Source organism: Leucoraja erinacea, chromosome 10 (genome assembly GCF_028641065.1).
Source record: "Leucoraja erinacea ecotype New England chromosome 10, Leri_hhj_1, whole genome shotgun sequence".
Lineage (NCBI taxonomy): Eukaryota > Metazoa > Chordata > Chondrichthyes > Rajiformes > Rajidae > Leucoraja > Leucoraja erinaceus.
Genome location: NC_073386.1, coordinates 17210461 through 17236006, shown reverse-complemented (window position 1 = coordinate 17236006; position 25546 = coordinate 17210461). Strand labels below are relative to the sequence as shown.

General features: G+C 40.4%; 1 protein-coding gene across 2 annotated transcripts in view; it reads left to right on the top strand.

Moving 5' to 3' along the window:
* The window catches only part of usp24 (ubiquitin specific peptidase 24), a 135675-nt gene that overhangs the window by 32612 nt on the left and 77517 nt on the right, over window positions 1-25546 (top strand). For both annotated transcript variants that reach the window (XM_055641602.1, XM_055641600.1), the window contains 14 exons: window positions 398-512; window positions 2646-2749; window positions 3828-3935; window positions 7091-7186; window positions 7348-7509; window positions 7876-7983; window positions 11540-11689; window positions 13044-13175; window positions 16872-16983; window positions 18621-18697; window positions 20299-20439; window positions 22332-22385; window positions 22479-22594; window positions 24230-24296. In XM_055641602.1, coding sequence (XP_055497577.1) covers window positions 398-512; window positions 2646-2749; window positions 3828-3935; window positions 7091-7186; window positions 7348-7509; window positions 7876-7983; window positions 11540-11689; window positions 13044-13175; window positions 16872-16983; window positions 18621-18697; window positions 20299-20439; window positions 22332-22385; window positions 22479-22594; window positions 24230-24296 — 1542 coding nt within the window. The remainder of the gene's footprint in view (window positions 1-397; window positions 513-2645; window positions 2750-3827; window positions 3936-7090; window positions 7187-7347; window positions 7510-7875; window positions 7984-11539; window positions 11690-13043; window positions 13176-16871; window positions 16984-18620; window positions 18698-20298; window positions 20440-22331; window positions 22386-22478; window positions 22595-24229; window positions 24297-25546) is intronic.

Sequence of the window (25546 nt, the reverse complement as noted above, 5' to 3'; positions counted from 1 at the left end):
TCCAATTTGGGAACAATCATATTGTCTTATTTGGCATGCATTCCACTGCACATTTATTGATGAAGGTATAAATGCAATGCTTTTGAAAAAGGATTTATAACAAGAAATGAGTTCAGTTAATTGATTTATCTTTTCGGTACTTTGTCTTCTGCATTCTGATTTCAGTTAACAGAAATGCTTTCAGAAAATTAATAATTGATACACCAGCACATTATGTATATTAATATGTACAAACCTGTGGTATAACCAGCATTAATAACAAATTTGTTTGTATTTTATCTGCCCTCTAAGTCAGTGATTAATTCTCCTTTTCCCCCATCTCCCAATAAACAGGAAAGGAAAAGTTATTTGGAGATAAATGTATTCAGAAATTAACTGTTTCTATTCTATTCTTCAGGTTACTAAATTGATTGAGGACAGTACTTTGTCAAAGTCTGTGAAGAATGCAATTGATACAGATCGATTGTTAGACTGGCTAGTGGAAAATTCCGTACTGTCAATAGCACTTGAAGGTATAGTAGATTTGACAGTATGTTATACTGATCCAGTATAATTTGGAAGGATTATTAACTTCCAGGCACTGCTCCAACTACTTGCATCGGTTTTGAGACGATTATCATTTAGCACACTCAAAAAAATTTGACATGACTTTGAAAATGAAAAAATCTTCCCACACTAATAGCAAATATTTTCACAAATGCTGACTGATTCTTTAGCTAATTCCCATTAATTACGGCTTAGGTTTGTGATCAAAAATAAAAATTTACTGCCTGCCTGACTGCTGCAGTGAGTGTTAATGTATGGAAATTTCTCGGAACAAAAGAGTGTAACTGTTATCACTAAAATGGATATATGGGCCTGAATTATATGCAGAGTAGTGAACAAAAAGCTGCCTACAAAAATGTGGCAATTTTAAAGACTTGTTCAGTTCAGATGTAATTTGCTGTCTGGTGATCAGTCAAGAGATCTGTGGTATCTAACAGATTTGCATTGAAGAATTTTCACAAATTAATCAGGAACCACGAGAGTACATTTTTAAGTAAACAAGTAAGTTTACAGGGTGCAAAATGAATAGTTCAACTGAAGACTGAATTAGAAGGTCAAATATAAAACATCAATTTGAAAAAAATTATTGTGCTTTGATACATTTTGAGGGGAGTTGCAGCCCAGAAAGAGTTTTTTCACTAATGCATACTGGCGAGGTCGACCCCAGGCCTCAACTTGAACTTTTCCAAATATATTTATATGTATGTACACTTTGAGGAGCCAATCTTTGTCTGAAGGCAATGGAGAATCTGTTTCCAACCCACTTATGTTAAGTGGCTCCCTACTGCATGCTGTTCATTAGAGAGCAGTCTTTGTTTACACAGTTCTACTTTGTGATTGATTTCAAAACAGATTTCTGTACATTTGAATACATTCAGAGAAAGTTTATGTTTATTTCCTTTAGGTACCAAAACATTTTAGTGTTTTTATTAGTTGTTTTAGTGCATTGGGTACAAAGAGAGCCTGATTAATATATGGGTTTAAAAAAAAAATCCGTCCAAGCCCCCTAAGCCAGGGGTCGGCAACCGAGCTGCAACCCGAAATCATCCAGCCCGCAGACTTCTGAAATCTCCAGTACCTGGAATGTTTAAGAAAGAACTGCAGATGCTGGAAAAATCGAAGGTAGAAAAAAATGCTGGAGTGAGTTTCTCCAGCATTTTTTTTTCTACCTCCGGTACCTGGAAGATGATTTGGCTGCATTGCATCCTGCGTAAATCCGCTGACATGGCCGCGCACCTTCTGTGTCTGGCTTTCACTGTCGGAATCGGGGTTGTCTGTAGGCCGGGGACGAGTGAGTGTGATATTTGAGCTCAGTGCTGCAGGTGGCGTCCTCGAAGGGGCAGGATCTATGTGAACACGTAATTTGATGCCTGCCATCCGGGGTGGAATGGGGGCGGGATCCATGTGTACACGTGATGGATGTGGCCCGCCAGCCGCTCACAGACATATGTCCTGGCCCCTTGGCAGAAATGGTTGCCAACCCCTTCCCTAAGCCTTCCAATTAACAAATTTGGTGTAGTACACTAAAAACCATTAGCACTTGGAACGCATCACAACATTTCAGTTGTAATAACTTATTTTTAAATACCTAAAATAAATTTGTTCATTTGTGATTTCATGAGATAATACTTTGTAAAATGAGGAGGAGGGTGGAATCATTGACAGATTTGTGATTTTACAATGCATGTGAACAAAATATCAAAATCAGTGTTAGGTAGCTACGCTGTTTAAAAGTATTCACATAATTATAACTAGATAAAAATGTTTTCCATCACAAAGAGAAGTGAAAATGTCAAATCTTTTTTTTTGTGCTTATTCATTGTCCCATAAGGGAAAAAAAGGCACAAAATGATGTCTTCTAGCTCCCTTCAGTCATCACTGCATGAGGAATATTACAGTGGCGAATAAGTTCCATGATCTTCATAACCCTTGTGCCGTCACCACAACAGTTAGCAGGGGACGTGCTCTACCTGCTCCGTTTAGGATTGGCGATTAATGTTTGAAATACGATTTTGGTGAATGCAATTGTTTTTTTAATGCATTTAAATTGTCTTTTTGTGCCTTTGTCAGCAAACTATACTTTTATTCAAATTTGGCAGGAAATATTGATCAAGCACAATACTGTGATAGAATAAAGGGAATAATTGAACTGCTGGGCAGTAAACTCTCTCTGGATGAACTTACCAAGATTTGGCGCATTCAGGTACAGTATGGTATTACAGCAACACGATTGTTAAAGGCAGCTAGTGTTCTTTAAGGCACAAGTTTATAGTCTGGAGAACTGAGTTTGCCTCCCTGTGGCACCTGCATTATTCATTGTTAATTATGGGATGGTTAGTTTGGTTTAGACTAGAGATGCAGCGCAGAAACAGGCCATTTGGCCCACCGGGTCCACACCGACTAGTGATCCCTGCACATTAACACTATCCTACACACACTAGGGACAATTTACACATACACCAAGCCAATTAACATTCATACCTGTACGTCTTTGGAGTGTGGGAGGAATCCGAAGATCATGGAGGAAACCCCACGCTGTCACGGGGAGAACGTAAAACTCCGTACAGACAGCACCCGTAGTCGGGATCGAACCTGGGTCTCTGGCGCTGCAAGAGCTGTAAGGAAACAACTCTACCGCTGTGCTACCGTGGTTTAGCCAGCTGAGTGTACAATGGTGGGAGTGTCCCAGATGTCAGCTCTCCATCGAGGATGTCTTGTGGAATTCGGCCATCCACCGTGTGGTGGACACGGCCCAGCCACCGCTGTCTGCGCTGCCAGAGTAGAGTGTACATACTGAGAAGGCCAGCGCGAGACAGGATCTCAGTGTTGGACACTGTCTTGCCAGGATATGCCCAGGATAAGGCGGTTGCTTCTAAGGTGGAAGATGTTGAGTCTTCTCTCCTTGCATATGTAGTCCATGTCTCACTGCTGTACAGCAGAATGTTGTCACAGGCGTTGTAGACTGCTATCTTTGTCTTCACTGTCAGCTTTGGGTTGGTCTGCACTCGACTGATGAAAACAATATTTTATTTAACTGCTTGCTGAATCCTATTTAAAAATAACTGAAGACAATGGATGTTGGAGTTTCTAGAATTTACACTAACAATGAGGTAAAGCAAGATTAGTACGAAGGTGTTTAAAATAGCATTGTCCTTCTCATGAGATTGATTAACTTTGAGAGGGAGATATGTAATATTATGTAAAGGATAATTACTATGTTCAAGAAACATGTAATATTATTTGCAAGTCAAGTATTTACAATTTACTGTGTTTATATTAAGTCAGGACAATCTTCAACTGTCATTGAAAATATCCATACCATTATTGCTGCTGCTGCTGCCAAGTTCAACTATGATCAACTGAACCATCTCTTCATCTTAATACAGAAGGCAAGTGACCCCTAATATTTTAAACTTCTATTTATATTATAGATCGCATGGTTATGGTAGTAGATATTTTACATTCAACAATGATAAAATCAGTGAAATGCAAATGGTGTATACCTTTTTCTTTTCTCTCTCAAATTCCCCACTTTTTTTCCCTTGTCCTTACCAGCTCATCAAATACACCATAGTTTATTTTACTGAGTGGCCAAGATAATCATCTTGTTTCATGCTAGGCACATTGCACAGGGTTGGAGCCTCTTTCCATTATTTTTTCGTTAATAAGTTGGATTACATAGAAAATAGGTTCAGGGGTAGGCTATTTGACCTCTTTGAGCCAGCACCACCATTCAATCTGATATTCCAAAATGTGTACCCCGTTCTGGCTTTACCAAGTAGATTCAACAAATAGGTTTTATAACATAATGTGGATACCATATGCATATGATGCTTGCTGGTTTAGTTATAGCACTGGCTTCCAGAGTTTCTGAATCGAGGTAAAACACTAATACTGCTAATTTTTTTTTTTGGCTAAGTTTTAGAATCGAGGTAAAACACTAATGCTGCTATTGAATGAATGTTATATTCAGTCACATTATTATTTCTCCATAACAACGCTGCCACATTCCCCAATGAAAATACATTTTGTACTCTAAATCCATAACCGCATGCATGTTAGAAGCTGGGTATGCCGTCACAAGTGAGTTACCTGTTTCTACACAGCTTTTCTGGAGTAACCTCTTCTTCATTTGGGTGTGTGAACTTATGTAATGCTCAACTTGTTGCTTCAATATCACTATGGGGGGTGGGGGGGGAAGTAACTTGCTTGATTGGAATCTTATCCATGATGTTAAGCATTTACTCCCTCACTGCTCAATTATTGGCTGGAGTATACCTTACATAAGATATCAAGTCGCTACAGTACAAGGCTTCTTCAACACCACCTTTCAAAACTGACCCCTAACCAGACAACAGAGTTCTCTCGCCTTCAATGGCTACTGCATCATTAATTGGATATGTATTCACTTTTTTATGATGGCAGTTCAAAATCTTGGAACTCCCTGACTATACGCCTATGTAGGCTTCTCTTATCAGCATTAGATGTCAGAAGTTTGGGAATCGCTGTCCGAGCCGATATTGCACGTAACCAGTGCATGATGTATGCAGCACACCCAACCCACCGTGCACTTCTGAGGGAAGCGAATGCAGTGCTACTCAAGCACCGTAACCTCCAAAATCCCATCAATGTGCTTTTTGTTATTTAAATGGATGTTGTAAATCACTCCTAGAATGGGTTAGTTAGAAGAAAAATGAAAGTGTGTTAATGGACATGTATGAGAGAATAGTTTCCAGGTAAATAATTGGGGGGGAAGGTGTTGGCAACTCTGAGTTGGCATTGACTTGAGATGCTAAATGACCATCTCCAATATTGCGAAGGCTTGCGCAAAAAAAAAGTGGTGCTTTAACCTGGATGGTGTTGAGCTTATTGACTACTGTTGGAGCTGGGATTTGTTCAAGCAAGTGAAGAGGGTTACATCACACCAGAGACATGTACATTTGCAGAGGATCAGTAGCTTTAAAGACTCGGGAGGTGACTCGTGACACAGGAGGCTCGACCTCTGACCATTTCTTCCTGCTCCAGTATTTACGTGGATTTTCCAGTGATGTACTTGTGTTAAGGTGATAGATCTCCAACAATTACAACTATCTTGCGTTGTATGAGTATAATTTGATCAGTGGTAAGTTTTTGAATTCTGCCATATGATTTAATGTTGACTGATGACAAGGCAGTTGCAATGTAGAAGTCTGAAGAAGGGTCTCTACCCGAAACGTCGCCCATTCCTTCTCTCCAGAGATGCTGCCTCACCTGCTGAGTTACTCCAGCATTTTGTGTCTACCTTCGCTTATTTGAGGTTGCAGTGTTTAATAGCCTGATGGCAGTCGGGAAGAAGCTGTTCCTGAACCTGGACGTTACAGTTTTCAGGCTCCTGTACCTTCTTCCCGATGGTAGGGGTGAAATGAGTGTGTGGTCAGGATGGTGTGGGTCTCTGATGATGCTGGCTCTGTTTTAGAGGCAGGGACTCCAATAAATCCCTTCGATGGTGGGGAGGTCAGAGCCGGTGATGGACTGGGCAGTGTTCACAACTCTTTGCAGTCTTATTGCCGAACCAGGCCATGATGCAACCAGTCAATATGCTCTCTACTGTACGCCTGTCGAAGTTCAAGAGATTCCTCTCCGACATACAGAATCTCAACCCGAATTGTCACCCATTCCTTCTCTCCAGAGATGCTCCCTGTCCTACTGAGTTACTCCAGCATTTAACATCTCCTTGATAATCATAATCATAATAATACTTTATTAGCCAAGTATGTTTTGCAACAAACGAAGAATTTGATTTGCCATAGATTCATACTAATAAAGAGCAACAAGACACCCAAATATATTTTTAACATGAACATCCACCACAGTGACTTCCCACATTCCTCACTGTGATGGGAGGCAAAGAAAGTTAAATCTTCTTCCCTTCTTTGTTCTCCCACGGTCGTGGCACTAGAACCATCCAATGTTGGGGCGATCTTGGCTCCCGCAGCCAGCGGTCGAGCCCTCTGCCTCGGGGCGATCAAGCTCCCGCATCGGGGCGAGGGGGGGAAATCTCAGCTTCTGACCCCGGGTCGGAACAAGTCGAACCTTCTGCGGCTTTGGAGCTTCCCGACATCAGCCTCTACCCGAGACTGCGAGCTCCTCAATGTTGAAATCCGCAGGCCGCAGTTGGAGCGTCGATCCCAGGCAAGGGATTGCAGGCTCTGATGGTAAGCCGTGGGGCTCAAAGTCCGTCTTGAGCAAGGCCGCCAGCTCCATGAGGTTGGGCCACCGGAGATACGATCTGGAAAACACTCGCATCTTCGGCAAGGAAAGAGATTAAAAAATGTTTCCCCCAACCCCTCCTACACCCCACATAAAACAAACCAGAGAACATTAACACAAACTTTTAAAACACACTAAAAATACCAAAAAAAGACGAAAAGCCCAGCAGTTGGCGTGGTGGCCATCGCTGACGGCGCCACCCGGTGGTGATTGCGATGTCATTGACACTTGTCATTGCTTTTATTGCAAACCTTTTTAGATTTCGATGTAAACATTTCTCTCTATTTCTGTTTAGAGTTGGGAAATTGAAAGTGACCGTATTCGACAAAAACTTCTCAGCCTTATCGGAAAAATTGGTCGTGAAGCACGTTCTGAGAATACCACGGGGAAGGTAAGAATTTGTTCTGAAGATCATGTTGTGACTTTGCATCCTTACCTCAGTGTTTCTTGAGTTTAAATTTGTATTTCGTGTGAACTGCAGCAAACCAATTTAAAAAAATGTTATCACTTTTTCTTCTATAATCCAATTACTTCTACCCCAACCTTCCCAAGGTGCTGGAAGTGTTATGGGATCTAGCTCATTTACCAGCGCTCCCCACTAACTTGGTCCAGCCGGCTTTGGAAGAACACCTGACTATACTCAGTGAAGCTTATGCAGTAAAGGAGCAGATTAAGCGAAGCTACATTATTAAATGTATAGAAGACATTAAAAAGGTAAAATATTATTTTGCCAAAATTAACTTGTGTATGTTCATTTAAACACTATTTAAGGAAACAATTGAAAAATTATGTAAAAGTAAATGGAAATTACATCACAATAATGGGTTATTTTGCTTGGCTGCTCTGCATAGGTATCTGTGCTCCACACACAAAAAACTTTAACCCATGTGCTGTTCTGTTCTTTCATTCATTTATCTTTTGTAGCTGCAAACCACTTCCAATATTTAAACTGGGGAATCGGTAATCAAACTCCAAGCAGCTCTGTATTACTTCAGCCTAATCTCTATTTACTATCATATCCCCAACTGAATGAAACTGCTTTAAAAGTTTGTCTATTTCACATTGTGATTATTTCCTTAGTCCTCCCAGCAGAACAACCAGCAACCAGTATGGGTGGTTCCAGCATTGCGTCAACTTCACGAGATTACCAGGTCTTTCATCAAACAGAGCTGTCAGAAACAAGATAAGGTAAAACAAAAGTGGATTTGGGTCAATAAATCTGTACAGGTTGAAGGAACCAAAGGTGGAAGAACCAAAAACATATGTTATTATTCCTCTATAGGATAAACAATAATGCACCCTCAACTAGGTGTAGCGGCAGATTTTTATATCGTTCAAGAGATTACTCCCTCTAGCCACTAAAGAGACTGCATGGTTTAAGGAGAATGTCGTAATACGCATGTGAGCTCTCCATGTGACCTTCAGAGCTTTTTCACAGATAAATCTTCATAACAGTCTTTTGATTAATAGTTTCTTTATTGTTGAAGAAAAAAATAAGATATACATCCGACCTTCATCTCCGACTCGTACTCTTTAATCTTCGTCAAACTCCAACATATCATTTTTAAACGTTACAAAACTCCTCGTGTATTGGTTAAACATCACATGGTCGAAGGGTATACATTCCCCATGTAACTCGGAGCTAAACTAAAAACTAAGCTTCTGCGTAAGAAACCCAGCACCAAACACGCCCTTGACTACATTAATAAATCCCACCCACATAATAACGGGCTGTCTAAAATTTAAAGACAAATGCCATAATTAATGACACACAAAGGAAGCCAAATGGCCACTACACTAGGTAATAACAAAACCTCTAACTTGGTGACATTCAGCTCGGTGATTAATTTGTTTGAAGTGATGTAATAGAGTGGAAGTCAGTTGCTTTACTTTAAAACTGCTCTGTTGCTTGAAGATTGTATTATCAGCTGAAGGAACAGATTTGAAAACATTCACATTCAATGTTAATTCAAGAGTTATTGTCAAGAAAATGTGCAAGATTTTATCAGTGCTGTCTTCTTACAAGTTCTGAAGGTCACATTCAGTGAAAGTAGATCCGGTCAATAGCTTTCTCCTTGGTTGAACTTCATCTTTTCCACCCACCCTTATCTAAATTCTAAATCTAAACCAAGAAACCTTGCAGAAAAATCATTCATCAAAAGATCCCTCCTATAACTGGTGTGATATATTGGTATCTGTGTTTACTTCATTTTTGTATCACTGTGACCATTTGTTGTTCAGGAAATTGTCTGAGCCATGAATTAATATAACTGCTTTGTGTATATTGCTAGCTTATTTCAGGAAATAATTTGGTGTTGATATACATGGCTATGAAACCTCTATAGCTAGGTCACCATATGGCCTGCTAAGTTGGTAACTCTCATTGTACTGTAGTGTTGAATTTTCTTGGAGATCTCGCAAGTATTGATTAATAGAGCTACAAGCAACTGCCACCTATTTTGTAGTTATGTAGGCACTTGGTATCCTGAATGTCTTGGTACATTTCTGGGCAACTGGGGGAACGAATGAGGGATGTTTATTGTTTTTCTTCTTGTGACTTGAATTTTTTTAAACACTTTTTATGAATAGAGTCATAGTCATTCAGCATGGAAACAGGCCCTCTGTCCCAACTTGCTCACACCGACCAACATGTCCTATCTACACTAGTCCCACCTTCCTGCGTTTGGCCCATATCCCGCCAAACCTGTCCTATCCATTTACCTGTCTAATTATTTCTCAAATGTTGCAATACCCAGCTTGTTCCATGCAATCACCATTTATTTTGTAAATCTTTTTTTAAACCTCGGATTTCTTTAAAAAAAAAATCCCCTTCATCTTAAACCTATGTATGTCCTCTGGTTCCCGATTCCCCTAATCTGGGAAAGAAACTCTGTACGTCTACCCGATCTATTCCTCCCATGATTTTAAACACCTCCATAAAATCACCCATCTGACTAATGAAGGCCAATGTGCTACCACCCTATCTACCTGCACTCCTCGATCCCTTTGCTCTACAAAACTCCCCCACCATTCACTGTGTAGCTTCTGCCCATACTGAACTTTCCAAAATCAAAATTCCCTGTATTAAATTCAGAATAGAAACTGAGGGAACTGAATGATGTAATTTAAAAAGAATTGATGCATTGGAATGTCAGCCTTTTGTGGTAGACGGAAAACAGATCAACACAGGAGCTGGCCCTTTGGCCGACAATGCCTGTGTCAAGTTAATCTCCTCTGCCTGCATGTTATCCATATCCGTCAATTTCCTGCATTTTCATGGGCCTATCTAACACCTTTTAAACACCACTATTGTATCTGCTTCCACCAGCACCCCTGAGCATTGTCCACTGTACTGCACAGCTTAAGACCAATCATGTCTTCCAAGATGGTGAAGACAGCAAAAATAGACATTAGTGCAAACACACAATTGGAAAACAAGTCAATAGTAGTGCAAGAGATGGTTTGTAGCAATCCATTGCTATGGTAGGTTCGAGTTGTGTAGTTTTTAGTTTTGGAGATACAGCGCAGAAACAGGCCCTTTGGCCCACTGTGTCCGCACCGACTTGCGATCCCTGTACATTAACACTATACCACACTCTCACACTCACACTCACTCTCTCGCTCCGCCACTGCCGCAGTTCAAGAACCTGATGGTTGTTGGAAAGTAACTGTTCCTGACCTTGTTGGTGTGGATTTTAAGGATTCTGTGCTTGTTGCCTGTTGGTAACAGTGAGAAGAAGGCATGGCTTCCTCTCACTGCACCCTGTTGCGTTTCTGTATTGGAATTGCTATATCGGGTCATCATTCAACCACAAGATACTTTCAATAGGGCATCTGCGGAGGTTTATTAGAGTATTCAGTAAATGCCAAATCTCTAAACTTCTTAGAAAGATTTGTTGATGCTGAACAAGAGGCTGTTGTTATGGTACCACTTAACTAGGTGTTCTGTCCGTTTCCTTCACGCTGACTCATTACCATCTGTGATTCGGCAAACAATAGAAGTGTTGTTGGCTTAATTCCAATTGATGTTAGAACTGTGCTTGGCATTGGTGAGTGGAGCATGGAGTTAAGCACACAGCCCCTGTGTTGGTGATCAGTGAGGTGATGTTACCGATCAGCACTGATCAAGGTCTGGTAAAAACAAGGTTAACAATCCAATTGAACAGGGAGGTCCAGTGGCACAGGTCTTGGCGTTTAGTGGTGTGTTTAGAGGGGATGATAGTGCTGAATACTGAGCTGCTGCCAATAAACAGTCGCATGACTAATCCTTACCCATGGCAACTATCATATTGCATTAGCAAGATTTTAAACTTTGTGCTTAAGGCATTTTAATACATTTAAGCACTTTACATCAAGTATCAATTAACTTGAATAAACAAATTGTGCAGATTTGTTTTTAAGGAAGACATTTGGATTTTGGATCGCTTAACAGATGTGTGGCATTGATTTGGAGAAGCTTAGATTTTCTTTGATCATTTTAGAGTCATTATAAATTTTCACATTTTAAATTCTTGATTCCATTTTTTCCCCTCGGCTTTTTCCAACATTTGTAGTTTTTTTTTTCATTTGACGATTTTACCTAATAGGGTCAGTTTGGTTGGATTGGATTTCATTTCAAGCTGTCAAAATGAAAGGGTGGCATTCGGGCCTTTAGCATTTAAAATTCATCAAATAGCATTTGATAAAACGCTCCTTAATTTTTAACTGAAATTGAAAGTTAAATATTCCGATTCTCTTCTTCCAGAGTATTGTGCAGGATTTGAAGAAGAACTTTGAAATAGTGAAACTGGTTACAGGGAGCCTCGTGGCTTGTCATCGAATGGCACTTGCTGTAGCAGGTCCAGGAGGGCTGGCAGGATCAACGATTGTAGATGGTAGATACACCCATCAAGATGTAAGTGTTTCAGTCTTAATTTACATGATTTATATTCCATTTGTGGTATAGCCATTGAGATGTCTTGACATTTTTTTTGCAGTTTTGTGCTAAATGAATGACCACGACTTTTGTCATTTTTCGCATGTCTCAACTCTATAACTATTAGACTTTAGAGATACAGTGCGTAAAAGGGGCCTTCGCCCCACCAAGTCTATGCCGAGCAGAGATCGCTCCATACTGCCCTACACACGAGGGACAATTTTACCAAAGCTAACATGTGTACAAACCTGTATGCCTTTGGAGAGTGGGAGGAAACCGGAGCACCCAGAGAACACTTGCACGGTCACAGAGAGAATGTACAAACTACATACAGACAGGTCCTATGGTCTTGTTCGAACCCAGGTCTCTATAATGCTCTAAGGCAGCAACTCTACCATTGCGCTACTATGCCACCCAATTCTGTACAAAGATATAGATGCCTGGATCTCACCCACTGGTCTACATCAGTTTTCTATTGTATTTTGATATCTTTTATTGGATCTGAAGCTGTTTAGGCTATGCCTTTGGTCACATCTGGAATAGATCAAAAAGCATGCATTTTAAACAAAAATTCCAATTAATTTATTAGAAATGGAAGTCTATTATTTGTTTATTGGAATAAATACTACGGAATACATGTGCAGTGCCCAAATATAAATTGTTGCCATGATTTTGGCTGCAGAAGAGTTGATCCTATCTTTTCGAATCCGAATTTTCATTTTTAGTTCTCATTGTACAAAAATTGAAACATCTGTTTGAATTGAAACTCTGACCATGGAGATCTAAATGCTGTTATTAGTCTCGGTTGAAGACTTGTCTCGGCTCACGCCAACATTAATCTGCAAGTTGTGTACTGAAATAATCATGCTTTTTGTTAGTCATGGTTTGTTGTTTAAACCCACTTAAACAAAAACACCAGAAGACAGATACAAAAGGCTGGAGTAACTCAGCAGATCAGGCAGCATCTCTGGAGAAAAGGAGCGATCTGAAATAGTGTCTCAACCCAAAAATTCATCTATTCCTTTTGTACCTCTGAACTGGGTGAATGTTCTCAAGTTCATAAAATCCTGATGTAGATTCTCAATTTGCTTCACAATTTGTTAACTTATTGCCTCCGTTTTAGTTCTATCTAAGCATAGTCTACTATAGCCTTTTTTGTAACCTTCAGCAAATACTACTCCCTTTTATCATGCCAATTTTCCAGAAGTGCACAGTGTTGAAATGGTTTATTTCTGTAGCACGCAGACATTTATTGTAGAAAAAATTGGATGCCAGATCTTCTGCAGTTTCATGTCCAAAACCATCTCATATCTGGTTTTCTTTTTCCCCACAGTACCTGGAAGCACACCTGAGGTTCCTTGCATTTTTTCTTCAAGAAGCCAGCCTCTATATTGGCTGGAATCGTGCCAAGGAGATTTGGGAGTGCCTGGTTTCTGGAGCAGATATTTGTGAACTTGATCGAGAGGTATATGGTTCTGACTTTCTCATATTTATTGATTGTACGATTTGAAGTATCTCTCATGTAACATATCTGGTTGATAGTTACTGATAATAACAGTATTGGCAATCACCTTACATGTGTAAAGTAGCCTGGAAAAAGGAGGAAATATCCAGTCAGGCCAATGACAATCCAATCTACATTAATTCACTGAAAGGTTGACAGTGCCATTTTGCACTTGGTCTCCAAGAACCTCACCTTTATCAAGTTTAGATATCACTTGGGTCACTAAGTTTCACACAGTATCAGTTTTGATCAAAACATGGACCAAATAGCAGGAACACAGAACTGCCGTGAGAATAACTGCCCCTAACATGTCGGTGTGGTATCAGGAGCCCTGGTAAAACCGAAGTCAGTGGGGTTTGTGCACGGGATTATTTATTTATTTATTTATTTTTTTGGAAGAGGTGACCAAGAGGCTTGACCAGGCAGGGCAGTTGAGAATGGTAGGCCTGTCTGGAAGGTTGGATCTCTGGGTAAGCTAACCAATTGAATGCAAAATTGTTTTGGGTCATCCAATCCCTTTACATCGCCGTTCCCCATCAGGAAGGCCTCTGGGTCGTCAGTTTCTTCCTAGAACGGAGACTTGACCAGTTCCCCTCAACTAACACTCCTCCGTGAGACAGAACTTGTCCTCGTCCACAATAGCTTTTCTTTCTTCAAGTCAAAGATGTAGCCATGGACTCTCGTGTGACCCGTAGCTATGCTTGTTTTTCCTTTGGTTATGTTAAACGCTCTGTTCCAAATGTACCCTGGCAGCAATCCCCAATTCTTTTTACGTGACATTGACTGCATTGGAAACGCCTCCTGCCTCCTGCATCTGTGACACACTGACTCTTACAGCTACCTTGACTACACCTCCAGCTGCCATATGTCTTGCAAGGTCTCCATCCCTTTCTCGCAGCTTCTTTGTCTCTGCCGCATTTGCTCACAAGATGAGGCTTTCCATCCTAGGAAGTCAGAATGTCCTCTTTCTTCCCTAAATATGGTTTCACCCACTGCACGGTTGTGGATGAAGCCCACACCCATGTGTCCTCTGATTCCATCATTAATCACATCTTGACCCCACCACTTTATGATTTCTGAAAACCTATCTCTCCACGATTCCTTGGTTCGCTCACCCTTCCCTGCTCACTCCTCCCCCTTCCCAGGCACCTTCCATTGCGACTGCAGGGAATGCAACATCTGTACCTACGCCTCTCTCCCCTCCACTCAGGGACCTTAATCCCACAGCCCTTACAAGTGAGACACCATCCTCTGATCTCGTGGATTGCATTTGGTACACTCAATGTAGCCTCCTGCATCAGTAAAACCAAGTGTTCTCAATGACCATTTGGCTGACAACTTTCTGTCTATCATGGCGTGCTGGAGCTCCAGTTGTTAGCTATTGCTCGCTTTAATCTTTTCTATCCTCTACCTTCTCCGCTGCCAGAGTGTTCACATGCAAATTGGAGGAACGGCACCTTGTACTCTGCTTGGGTAGACTATCACCCAATTGTCCAATTTTAGATAACCCCCTTCCTCATCTACCCAGTATCTCTACCCCATGCCCTCCATTCCTCCTACCCATCAAGTATTCCTTTCCCTTCCACCATCAGCCGATATCAGAAGATCCTTCACGAGGGTCAAGCCCTGACAGCATCCAGCCTTCTTAACACCTGGTTGGATTGGACATCATCATTATCTGATGTTCAACACAATTATCCACTCTGGGAACTGGGTCTCTGCTGATCTCTCAGCCACTGGGTCCTCTATGTTCACATCGGCAGACTGCAATCAATTGAATTGGTTACAAAACTTCCTGGTCATTGACTGTCAGCATAGGGGCAGCTCAAGGCCTCGTGCTCAGTCCTCCATACTCATCTCTATCCGTGACTGCAGCCAGACAATAGTAATGTCATCTTTAAATTTGTTGATGATACCACAGTTGGTGGACGAGTAATGCGTAATGATGAGTCGGAGTACAGGAGTGACACTGATAAGGTGGTTGAGTCGAGCCAGAACCACAATCTAGCTGTCAATGTTAGCAAGACCAAGGAGCTGATTATTGACTTCAGGAAGGAATAGCATAAGGTCCATGAATCATCTTCAGCAGTGGAGAGTCAACAGCTTTGTTCCCAGACGTGCACGTCTATGTTCCGACCTGAGCCCAGCACATTAATGCAATCACAAAAAGCTGATTAACGCCTCTACTTACTCAAGACTCGAGTGGATTCGGCATGTCATAAAATATTCTATCTAACGTATAGATGTACAATGGGGAACATACTGGCTCGTTATATCATGGCCTGGATCATTAAATTGAATGCCCAAGAACGAAGAAGGCTGAAGAAAGTTGTGTCTGTTGCCCGGTCTATCATGTACACCTCTTTCCTCCAATCCTCAGGAACTACTCCAGAATCTAAAGAGTTTTGGAAAATTATCACTAATGCATCCACTATGTCTGGGGCTACTTCCTTAAGTACTCTGGGATGAAGCCTATCTGGCCCTGGGGGTTTATCGGCCTTTAATCCATTCAATTTACCTAACACCACTTCCCGGCTAACCTGGATTTCACTCAGTTCCTCCATCTTATTTTACCCCTGGTCCCCTGCTATTTCCGGCAGGTTATTTAAGTCTTCCTTAGTGAAGACAGAACCAAAGTATTTATTCAATTGGTCTGCCATGTCCTTGTTCCCCATGATCAGGGGAGAAGTTCCTCAGTGAAGTGCTTTAGACAAAGATGATTCAGCTTTTATCAATGGCTTTCCTTGCAGCATAAGTAGGGATATTTACTGATAATTACACATTGCTCAATTGAATTAACAACTCGCGCCAACAAATGAATCAACCCATACCTGCACATACCTCAACCAAGAGGAAATAAAGGAACGTGCTGATAAGTGGCAAGAAACCTTTATGCCACAAAATCTCAAAGCAATGATCATCAAAAAGAGCAAATCTAGCCACCAATACTTGACATTTAATGGGACCAACATCACCAAGATCCTCACTGTCAACATCACCATCATGAACGTCCCCAACTGTTGCTACTGACCAGAAGCTCAATTGCAAGAGCAGGTCAGGGACTGGTTAACCTAGAGATTGCCCAAAACATTTCCACCATCTGTCAAGTCAAGTACTCCCCTCTTGCCTGTGTGAGTGCAGCTCTAATAACACTCAAGAATGTTGATACCATCCAGGATAAAGCAGCCACTTCATTGGCATCCCATTTACCAGGATCTGCATTTTTTTTTCTTTCTAGTGTTAGTGCACTGAACTGTTTTGTGTAATATCAAGCAAATGTACTACACTAACTCAAAACAGTCTCTAACCCCATAGCCTCTGCCACTGATTGATAAATGTAGCTGGCAATTGGAAATGCCACCACCTGCATGTTGCACACTATAATCCATTATTTTGAGGCTAAATTCTCAGTTGTCTTAATTTGCACCCCGCCAACATGCTAAGTGGGGGTGAGGCAGTACATACCTGGAAAAATGAATAAATAAAAATCGTGGTTGTAGTAAGTAGTTAATAGGATGGATTTAAAAGATAATATTGCTTATAGTGGGATTTTTCAGTTTGGTACACCACATGGTTGTGTAGTTTTGAGAGTAAATGTGAGAAAGAAAATAACTTGCAATGTAACATTTTCTTTTTTGATAACCAATATTTCCCTAGTTGTGCTTCGAATGGTTTACCAAAGGGCATGGGGACTTGGAGAGCGATGTTCAGCAACAGCTTTTTAAAGAGAAAATTCTCAAGCTAGAACCCTATGAAATCACAATGAACGGTATGTAGTTATTTATGTGAAGAACAAATATCTTGTGCCTTTTGGCACTTCAAAGTGTTTCACAGTTAATCCAGTAGCTTTTATGCTTTTAAAGGATAATTGATACTTTGAAGGCAATTTGCATTTTGCATGTCAACCTATTCATGATGTATGTCTAAATAATGTGCCTCTGCAAAGTTCACTTAGGGCATCACAATTTCCATTCAATGGAAATAATGGTTTTGATCCTCTGCTGGCCTTGTGCTCATCAGACGCCTACCCTTAAAGCCTTTTCTTAGCTACTGTGCAACCCCTGGCCCATTTCTTGCCCGGGAGACCGACACACAGACGATTGTGAGGCTCAGCGTAGAGCAAAGCCTTTCCGTATATAAGTGATAAGCCCTACTCCCAGAATTGCATTAAGAGCACTTTCCCAAATTTACTGGTTGCCAAAAATATTTTAATGTTTGTGAATTGGGTGGCACAGTTAGAGTTCCTGCCTTTATAGTGCCTGGGTATGATCCTGAGGCTAGTCACTTTCCCCCTCGCCAGCCTCCACATCCAACACATGTTCCTCCGACATTTCTATCACCTCCTAAGGAACCCCACCACTAAACACATCTTCCCATCTCCACCCCTTCTGCCTTCCTCAGGAAGTGCTCCCTTGGTAGCTCCTTGGTTCATTCATCCCTTCCCACCATACCACTGCCTCCCTAGGTACTTTCCCCCGCAACTGCAGGAGATGCAACACCTTTCCTTTTCCCTCCTCCCTTGACTTCATCCAGGGACCCTGACAGTCCTTTCAGGTTAGACGGAGGTTCATATTTACTTCCTTGAACCTCATCTACTGCATCGTTTGTTCTCTTGTATATCGCTGAGACCAAACGTAGACTCTGCAACTTTTTTGCTGAACACTTACGCCAAGGCCTACAGGATCTAACAGTTGCCAACTATATCAACTCTCCTTCCCATTCCTATGCTGACCTTTCTGTCTGGTGCCACTTCCACTGTCAGAGTATGGCCACACACAAATTAGAGTACTCCAGCACTTTGTATCCATCTTTGGTATAAACCAGCATCTGATATTATTTGTTTCTACATTTTAACCTGACCCTCTTCTCCTTTATCTTTATTCCACTTCCCACCAAAACATTGCCTATCAGTATTTTCCAGATATGCTGCCTGAGCTACATCAGTACTTTGTCTTTTTTTCTTTTTTTTGGTAAACCAGCATCTGCAATTCCTTGTTTCTTAATATTTTTCCTTGGCTGTTTGCAATTATGCTGTCTTTGAAAGCTGCATGTTAAAGATTGGACAGTATTTGAGCAAGAAAATGTGTTGCTAGTTGGTGGGTTGCATTGATGAGAGTCTGAGATCATGCCTTCATTCTATCCTATTAAACTGAATATCTGTGGGATCTAGACAGAAGTTTGATTGTCAGCCCTGTTGTTCAACCTCAATATATTTTTCACCGCTAAAATTTGTGATGTCGAGGATTGCCACTGTGGGGTCTAGCTTGTGTATAAATGACTGAAGACTTGTTAATAACCCTGCTCAGTTTTTCATTTCATTGCTTAGCCATCTCAGGTCACCGTATGGCATCTTAACTAAAATAATCTTGTTCCGAAACAGTAACCAACTGCTCTGGTTCATTGTAGGTTTTAATCTCTTCAAAACCTTTTTTGAGATTGTGAATCTTTCTGACCATCGACTGAAAAAACAAGGAGCTCAACTGGTAAGCTATATGTTTACTGAATGTTGCATTATTTGTTCTGTAATAATGACAACTAGAGAGTACCGTTGGATGTGGGCCTTGACTATGATGATGACATAGAAGGTAGGGAGAGGGTTCCAGAAGTTCGCTGTAGTCGGCTTGTTAGCAGAAGCTTCACCTGAATAATTTTATGATAGGTCATATCCAGCACATCTCCCAATCATTCTCACCTTCAATATCTATAGTATTAATTTCAAGTAAAATCATCAACTGCTTCTGGAACCTCTTCTACATATAATCACAATGATGACCAGCCTGTGAAAGTCCCTAATGCCTATCAAATCTATTAATTCATGTGTTCACCAGTGTCAATTTAAAAAAACAGGAAATTCTGGAAATATGAAGCGGTATCGGTGAAGAAAGAGAGCTAACATATCGATGACCTTTCATCGGTAGTGTGACAGTTGAAATAGAGATTACAGTTAATGCTGGTAGCTTCTCTTGAATATTAAAATCTATGTAATTCAAAAGTTCCTGTGATATTGTCTAAACTGGGACCTGTTGATCCTGCTGCATGTTGTTGTGTCTTCCGAGGTATTCTTGGCTAGCCGGCTTTGATACCCTGGCATTACTTGTTGTGGAGCTAGCAGTGAACTGGATACACAGAATCCTGAGTGGGCAGCTCTTTCTCTATCCACTTGTGCCACTTACTGCTGAATCTCAGAAACTCAATTATCCTCCTTCCAATAAATAAAATTCATGAATTTGGTGGCTTTCTGCCCGACGAGATGCAATAGAGATTATAATTAATGCTGGCAGCTCATCGTGATTATTAAAATGTTCCAGCTATAAAAATAAATCAGATGCCAAATTACTGGTGTTTGGCGGATTTTATGGGACCAAAGCAATGCTTCCAGTAGATCTTTATCAGCTCTGAAGACAGATAATTTGGCGACTTTTAAGTTGGCTACCTGCTAAAACAATATTTGACAATTTGCTTGCATTACTTCCCTTGCAGTGCATCCCATGTCCTGTTTCGACAACATCATAAAATCCAAATCAGAAGAGCATGTTCTGTGGACGACTGTACCACCATCTTGTAATTGTCTGCAGTGATACTGCATTTCAAATGTTATATAAAAACATTTAGTAGTATGACTTGGATCGTCAGATCCATGTTCATTCCTTTGTTTGCAATGCAGTACCACCTTAAACATTCTACATCAATAACCTTTTATCTGTCAGTAGAACTGAATAGCATAGGTAGACACAAAATGCTGGAGTAATTCAGCAGGACAGGCATCATCTCTGGAGAGAAGGATTGGGTAATGTTTCGGGTCGAGACCTTTTTTCAGACCCCTCCAGAGATGCTCCCTCTCCCGCTGAGTTATTCCTGCATTTTCTGTTACCTTCGATTGAAACCAGCACCTGCAGTTCTTTCCTACACATCCTGAATAACATAGATGGAGACCTTTGGAACTTAGATCTGATGAACTAACTCATTCTGTTAATTAGAAGCTGCAGACCATTTATAAGAAACACCTGTTAAAATTTGGAATTGTCAATGGTGGCACAGCTCAAATGACACTGAACTATTGCACACTCTTGTTTCTGTTGATCAGCATGTTGAAAAGTTGGAGCTATCAGGAATGGATTTTATCTGGAGAATTGCCATGGAGTCACCAGATGAAGAAATTGCTCATGAGGCAATCCATCTGATCATTAATTACAGTTACATTAGCCTGAATCCACGTTTAAAAAAGGTATACTATAAAAATAAAGTATGTCTGAAATGGATTAATTCTATAAATTGAATGTCAAAATATTTGCTTACTGCAAGCCCGAAGATGCCTAAGTTTATGGATATGGCCTTTGATAAATAATGATATTCATGCATGTGAAATTAATACATCGTCCGTATGGCTATGTGCAGGGTAAGTCATGCCTTGCAAACTTGCTGGATCTTTTTGAGGAGGCGACAAAAGTGATTGACAAGAATGGGGTAATGAATGTTGTTGACATAGTGAGCTATTTGACAGAGTTCCTTATGGTAGGCAGATCCAGGAGATTAGGATGCATAGGGTCTATGGTGAATTGGTAGTTTGGATTCAGAACTACCTTACCTGTAGAAGACGGAGAGTGACGGTAGCAAGGTATTATTCTCGCTGGAGGAATGTAACCAGTGACATTCCATAGAGATTAGTTGTTAGGATGAACATGTAGATGGATTTGCTGGTAGATTTCCAGACAACAAAACAAAAGTTGGTGGAGTTGTGGACAGTGAGGGAAACTGTCAAAATATGCAGCAAGATATATCGGTACAGAAAATGCAGAGAAATGACAGGAGTTTAATCTGGGAAAGTGTGAAGTGTTGCACTCTGAGAGGTCCAATGTAAGTGGACAGTTAATGGCAGGCTCCTTAAATGGATTGACGTATAGAGGGTTCTTGGGGTCCATGGCCTTAGATCCCTGAAAGTGGCAACAAGATAGTGGTAAGAAGTCAGAATGTAATTGTTCTATCTGGGACATATGACAATAAAACACTCTTAATTCTCTTGACTTTTGATTAAAGAAAGAGTATGCTTGTACTCGTCTGTTGGGACATGGAATGTAACAGTCAGGAAGCCATGTTGCAGTTTTGGTTGTCCCATTACAGGAAGGATGATACTTTGGAGAGAGTATAGAGGAGACTTACTAGGTGCTGCCTGAATTAGAGGACGTTAGCTATAAGGAGAGGTTAGACTTATTTAGATTGTTTTCTGTGTAGTGTTGGAGCCTATAGGGAGACATGATAGAAGTATATAAAATGATACGAGTCGTAGATAGGGAAGCCAATCACAACCTTTTGAAAATCTCAAAAGTCAAAGTCATAGCTTTAAGGTAAGAGGAATAAAGTTTATAGGAGATGTGCATGGCAAGTTTTGTTTGCAGAGAATAATGGGTGCCTGGACTGTACTGACGGGTATGGTGGTGCAAGCAGAGGCAATAGTGGTATTTAAGAGACTTTTAGATTGGATAATGAATATGCAGGGAATAGGATGATATGGGTCACCTGCAGGTAAATGGGATTAGTTTAATTTGGCATCATGATCAGCACAGACTACTTGGGTTAAAGGTTGTGTTCTTGTTCCGTACTGTTCTATGTTCTTCTTCTAGGTTCTAAAGCCATGCCTCAGATATGTATATACACATAGTGCAGCATTTTATAAAATTGACCAGTATAATATGAAATTACAATAAACAAATAAATAAATATATATACACACAGCAATTTTATAAAATTCACCCGTATAATTTGAAATTATCAGTTGAAATGCAAGCATTATTTTTTAGACATTACAAGCCAATAATGAGGAAAGTTATTTTTGCATGCCAGCTCATTTACAAAGTATTCGTAAAAACAGAAACATTTTGGAAAAGTTCTGCATGTCATGCAGCATGTGCAGAAGGAGAAAGTTGAAAGGAACTCTTCATCCAATCTGTAAAAGAAGAATTTGCAAAGCAGTAGTATTCCATTCTGAAACTATTGATTTTTCTCAGAAATGTAAACACTTTATAAGCACCCAGGATAATCTCAGTTATGAAATGTATATTATAACTATCAGTACGTATGGCACCTCGTTGCAAAGACTTACTCTGACCACTTCTCTTTCAGGACTCTGTTTCCCTTCATAAGAAATTCATCGCAGATTGTTACAAACGTTTAGAGGTAAGTAGGGAGATTAAATGTGTGTTTTTTTCATTGCTGAGTTCATTTAAAAAAATAAATAAATACTTTGCTTCATTTTCCACCCATGTGTAGGTTGCTAGTTCAGCTTTAGGAGGCCCTACCTTGACGCATGCTGTTACACGAGCTACTAAAATGCTCACAGCGACGGCCATGCCCACTGTTGCTACATCGGTACAGTCACCATCCAGGTAATGTTGTTTTCCTTCATGTCCATGGATATCTTTCTGCTCCTTTAGACCTTGCTTATGCTGTTAAATGGCAATTGGTCATATTATATGGAAATACAAAAGACGTAGCCTTTGATTTTAAATTTTACTTCAACTTCCAAGGAATCTTTAAGTTCAAAGGTTTATATTTCTTAATGTGGAGTAAACTGTTATATGGGTAACTGTATGCCTCTTAAATAGCCTGCAATGATATTGCACTGTAATAGTTGGACAGAAACAGATTCTATAGGGACAGTTTAGTGCAAAGCTCCCCAAGAAGCAACAGTTAAACTGGTTTGAGAAACATGGGATACAGTTGGGAAGCATAAAAGAAGTTGCTGCTGTGTTTGTGTATATTGACCATGTTGAAAAGCCGGAGCTATCGGAAATTGATTTTAATCTGGTCAATCATGTGGTGTTATCTGCCAGGCCAGAGGTGCCAAAGGCAAGGCATGGACCCATTCAGCAAAGAATCGAGTTTGCAATGGGGATAAACTGTTGATAAACATTTTGTTCTTCCCATACTTAAAGGAAATTTCATGCCAATCAATTACTTGATTTCAGCCAGAGAGTTAGAGGCAGTTGTGGTATCAAGAAAGACAGTTGAAAGAGATGTATTTATCATTGGTATTGATATAGAAAAGGATGCTACACTTTCTGATGTTTCTGAGTTTCGGTATGTACATAAGATAAACACTGGCTAAGTGAGATCTTTGATTATCACCAATGATTAACAGTATGGTAGCACAATAGAAGCCATTTCAGATGATTCTGAAAATACCAGGACATGAGAATGGAATTAAGTTAGTGTAGTCAGGAAGACAATGGAAGAAATTGAAAGAAGGATTGAGTTCCAGTAATTCAAAAACTCTTGCAGAATGTTGTCCAGTGTTAGGGTTGTTAGTGAGCGGTGTAAACATATTGAAAGGTTTGAGCAGAGGGAATATGTCTATTCATGGTTTTGGACAGATTTTGAAGAACTGTTATGGAAAAATAATTATCTACAGAAAATAATGGATATACTGAATTTTGGCGCAGAGAAACGCCATTAATATTTCAAATCAATAACCTTTCATCTGATCGGTCATCAAGCCAAAGATTTGACTCATTCTCTCTCCAGTCACTATCTGACCGGCAGAGTATTTATAACATTTTTTAAAATATAAAATGGCAAAATGGATTGAATTCTACTAATTAATTGAAGTAGACTATGAGCTCTACATACAAGGTTTGCATGGATCAGGCTGGGTTTGAAGTTGGGCGATTCTTTTCCTGGGGGACTATGGACTTTGCAATGTTACATATTTGTTTGGTGAATGGTGGTGTCCTGCAAACGAGCCAAAACAGGCAGGTGGGACTAGTGTAGATGGAACATATTGGCTGGTGTGGGCAAGTTGGGCCGGAGGGCCTGTTGCCACGCTCTATAACTATATTTGAGAGGTGCTCACAGGTAAATTCCTGTCATTTTGGACATTTTCATGTTTATGCTTATTTTAATGTTAATTCTCAAAGCCATTATTTGCACAGCTTTTTACAAAATGCTCAATAATGTTTGTAACTTGTTTTTCAAAGAACCAGGCAAGAATCTCTGTTACATTGTTTAATTTTTAATTGTAGGTCCAGTAAACTTGTCATAATTGAACGTCTGCTGCTGCTTGCTGAAAGATATGTGATTACAATAGAGGTAAGCGAATGAAAACCTTTTTAGACTTATTTAATTCAAATTAAATCGTAATATTTTAATAATTATAATCATAATTGTAATTTATTAGACAAGTATGTTTTGCAACATACGAGGAATTTGATTTGTCACACAGTCATACCAAAAAAAGCACCAAGACACACAACTACATAAAATTTGACATAAACATCCCACAGCGGCTCCTCCACATTCCCCACTGTGATGGAAGTCTTAACTTCTTTCTTCCTTTTCTCCTGCGGTCGGGGGAGTCGAACCATCCGTAGTCGGGGCGATCGAAGCTCCCATGATCGGGGCCATCAAAGCTCCTGTGTCTTGGGGCTCCAAATGTCGGTCCCTATCCAAGGGATGCGATCTCCACGATGTTAAAGTCTGCAGTCTCCTGCGGTTGGGGCTTTCCGAAGTCGATCCCTGGACAGGGACCGCCAGCTCCACGATGTTAGGCTGCAGTGCGGATGGAGATACAACACGGAAAAAGTTGCGTCTCTATTGAGGAAAGGTTTTTTTGGTTTTTTTTAAAGGTTTCCTAACACCCCCCCCCCCCTTCCTTCCATAATACAAAACTAAAGGTACACTAAAAAACATTTTTCAACAAACTAAAAATAACAAAGGAGGAAAAAGACTAGACTGACTGTTGGCGTGGCCTGGAATCTATCAAAACAATGAGTATGATTTGGTTCCTCATTCCTTTCTGTAGGGAGGCCAAGAAAATGCAGTCTTTTACCAGGATTAGTTGACCAAATCGAAGTGGACTTCAAGGATGCGAGGGCTACTAGTGTTTAGCGGAGAAACAAAATGCATGTTTAGTCAAATTCGGTTTTGTTTTATACATTGAAACTCATTAGTATTGCATTGTTATCGGTAAACCAGACCAAAAAAAAACGGAAACATGGAAACAGGATGCCTGGTTGATGGAAGCATCCGCATTGTTTCGTTTAGAGATACAGCAGGGAAGCAGGCCCATCGGCCCAACAAGTCCATACTGACCATCAATCACCCGTTCACACTAATACTATACCATACCACTTTCTCATCCACTCCCTATATACCAGGGTCAATTTACAGAGGCCATGTAACCTACAAACTCTAATTTTGGGGTTTTGAGAAGAAACTGGTGTACCTGGAAGAAATCTATGTGGTCACATGAAGAATGTGCAAATTCTGTACGGACAGCTCCCAAGGTCAGGATTGAACCCAGGGGTTTGGCGCTGTCAGGTAGAAGCTCTACCAGTAAG